Genomic DNA, 2,391 nt, shown 5'->3' with positions numbered 1-2,391 from the left:
TTTGTTTCCCACATCAATATACTTCACAAGATTAAGGGACATAAAATCAAGATTATCTTCTTGAATCTGATAATTGCATGGTTTTAAACCTATGGTCCAAAACCGTCCTACAACTGTGCCAAAGTTGTACAAGAACCAAGAGCCTGCTGAAAACTTCAATGATGATGTTACTATTTCAGGCATAGTAGCCAAGGCAGAAGCAGTCCATCTATTCATAATTCCCGTGATCATGAAGCTGCTATGGCCAGGTGCCAACACAGTCTTTTCTTTATCTGTATATTTAAATTCATGCTGGGGATCTGAAGATAATATAGAGGAGATATGATGTAGAAAAAGACAGTTAATGCTCATTAAGCAAGTGTGATCATAATTAACAAGTGTTTCATCTAGATATTTAAAATAATGATCATAGCCTCAGAGCATTTCCCAAACTTCAGTTACAGCTAAATTACAGTGTTTTATTGAAAGTTCATTAAGTATATGTTATACACAAAACTATCCTTTAATATTTACTTTACAATCATTGTACAAAATTCTCAGCAGAAATGCTAGAGAGATAGGACATTGGTTAAGAGCATTTGTTGCTCTTTCAGAGGACCTAGGGCTGGTCCTCAAAATCCTCTGACTTCTGGAGGTATGGATAGCCCACATGCATCTATGAAAGCAAAACATGCATTCCTGTTAGCTAAAAGACATAAACTAAGACAAAATTTCTGCAAGAAAAAAACAAAACAAAACACAGAAGAATTTACCTTCTCTCCTTTCCCCCTCCTCCTTTCCTATCTCTCCTATCCTCTTTTTGTTTTTTTATTCTTTGTGAATAATAAATACTTACACTTCATATATAAAAGATAAGCATTAGTTTTGTTATGTTTATTTTTATTTCATTGCATGTATGTAACTGTACCACAAACATAGTGGTGCTGTAAGAGAAAGAAAAGAATGTCACAACTTCCAAGACTGGAGATACAAATGGCTGTGAACTATGTCAGTGCTGGGAATCAAACCTGGATCGTCTATAATAGCACCAAATGTTTTTAAATGCTGAGCTAATTTTCTAGCCCTGGACATCAAATTAAACGTGTCCCATTAAGAAAAAAAGGAAAAGATAGAGAAATAGGATTCTAAGGCTCATCCTTCCTTGTGGTAAGAGAAATGAGAGAGAGAGAGAGAGAGAGAGAGAGAGAGAGAGAGAGAGAGAGAGAGTTCAAATTAATATCCATCCACCCATCTGCGCCTTTGGCCAGGGCAGATAGCCAGTTTCTCTACTCCCCTGAAGACACTACTGTCTGAAGACATCCCAAAAGTTCCACTGCACACAGGGCAACTGGGCAACTGACACCACAGTCTGAAGACTTCCCACAGGCTCTGCTGCATGCAGGACAACTTACCCAGCAGTCTGAAGGCCTCCCTGGAGTTCTGCTGCACACAGGGTAACAGATCCCACAGTATGAAAGGAGAAGACCTACACACAAGGCAACAGCTTGCCTACTCCTCTGAAGAACAAAAGGAGAGCACAGCAACAGAGCTTCTGGGACCGGGTCCTACAGGCCTACATTTGCAGCTGGGAGGTGGGGATGTTCCGCAGCCCTCTATGCACCGGTCTTGCCAGGAGAGAACTGGACTCCTAGGAGTGCTGATGCAAGTTTACATACTCAGTGGAGGAACAAGCTCCAGCCAGAGAAAGGCAAACATGAGAATCTTACCAACAGAAACCAATGCAAAATGCAAAAAGATCATAACTCAAAACATCCAGAAAATCCAGAATACAATGAGAAAACCACACTTGAGGATAATAGGTATAGATGAGAATGAAGATTAGCAAATTAAAGGGCCAGTAAATATCTTCAACAAAATTATAGGAGAAAACTTCCCCAACCTAAGGAATGAGATGCCCATAAATATATAAGAAGTCTACAGAACTCCAAATAGACTGGACCAGAAAAGAAATTCCTCCTGACACATAATAATCAAAACACCAAATACACTAAACAAAGACAAAATATTAAAAGCAGTAAGGGGAAAAGGTCAAGTAACATAAAAAGGCAAAACTATTGGACTTACACCAGAATTCTCACCAGAGAATATGAAAGCTAGAAGATCCTAGACAGATGTTATACAGATCATAAGAGAACACAAATGCCAGTCGAGGCTACTACTATATCCTGCAAAACTCTCAATTACCATAGATGGAGAAACCAAAGTATTCTATGACAAAAACCAAATTCACACAATGTCTTTCCACAAAACAAGCCCTTGAAAGAATAATAAAGGGAAAACTCCAAAACAAAGAGGGAAACTATACTCTAGAAAAAGCAAGAAAGCAATACTTCAACAAACCTCAAGGAAGATAACCACAAAAACAGAATCCCAACTTTAACAACAAAAATA

General features: G+C 38.4%; 1 protein-coding gene across 1 annotated transcript in view; it reads right to left on the bottom strand.

Annotated features, from left to right (window-relative positions):
* Positions 1-5: 5 nt before the first annotated feature.
* LOC110314898 (cation channel sperm-associated protein subunit beta-like) overlaps positions 6-2,391 on the bottom strand; it is a gene marked incomplete at both ends in the record, with an annotated part of 38,986 nt that continues 36,600 nt past the window's right edge. Inside the window, one exon of the mRNA XM_021189093.1 lies at positions 6-299. Within this exon, the coding sequence (XP_021044752.1) occupies positions 6-299 (294 nt within the window). The remainder of the gene's footprint in view (positions 300-2,391) is intronic.

This window comes from Mus pahari, unplaced genomic scaffold, assembly GCF_900095145.1.
Source record: "Mus pahari unplaced genomic scaffold, PAHARI_EIJ_v1.1 scaffold_9750_1, whole genome shotgun sequence".
Lineage (NCBI taxonomy): Eukaryota > Metazoa > Chordata > Mammalia > Rodentia > Muridae > Mus > Mus pahari.
Note: the sequence above shows the minus strand (reverse complement) of the source record. Positions and strands in the feature narration are given on the sequence as shown.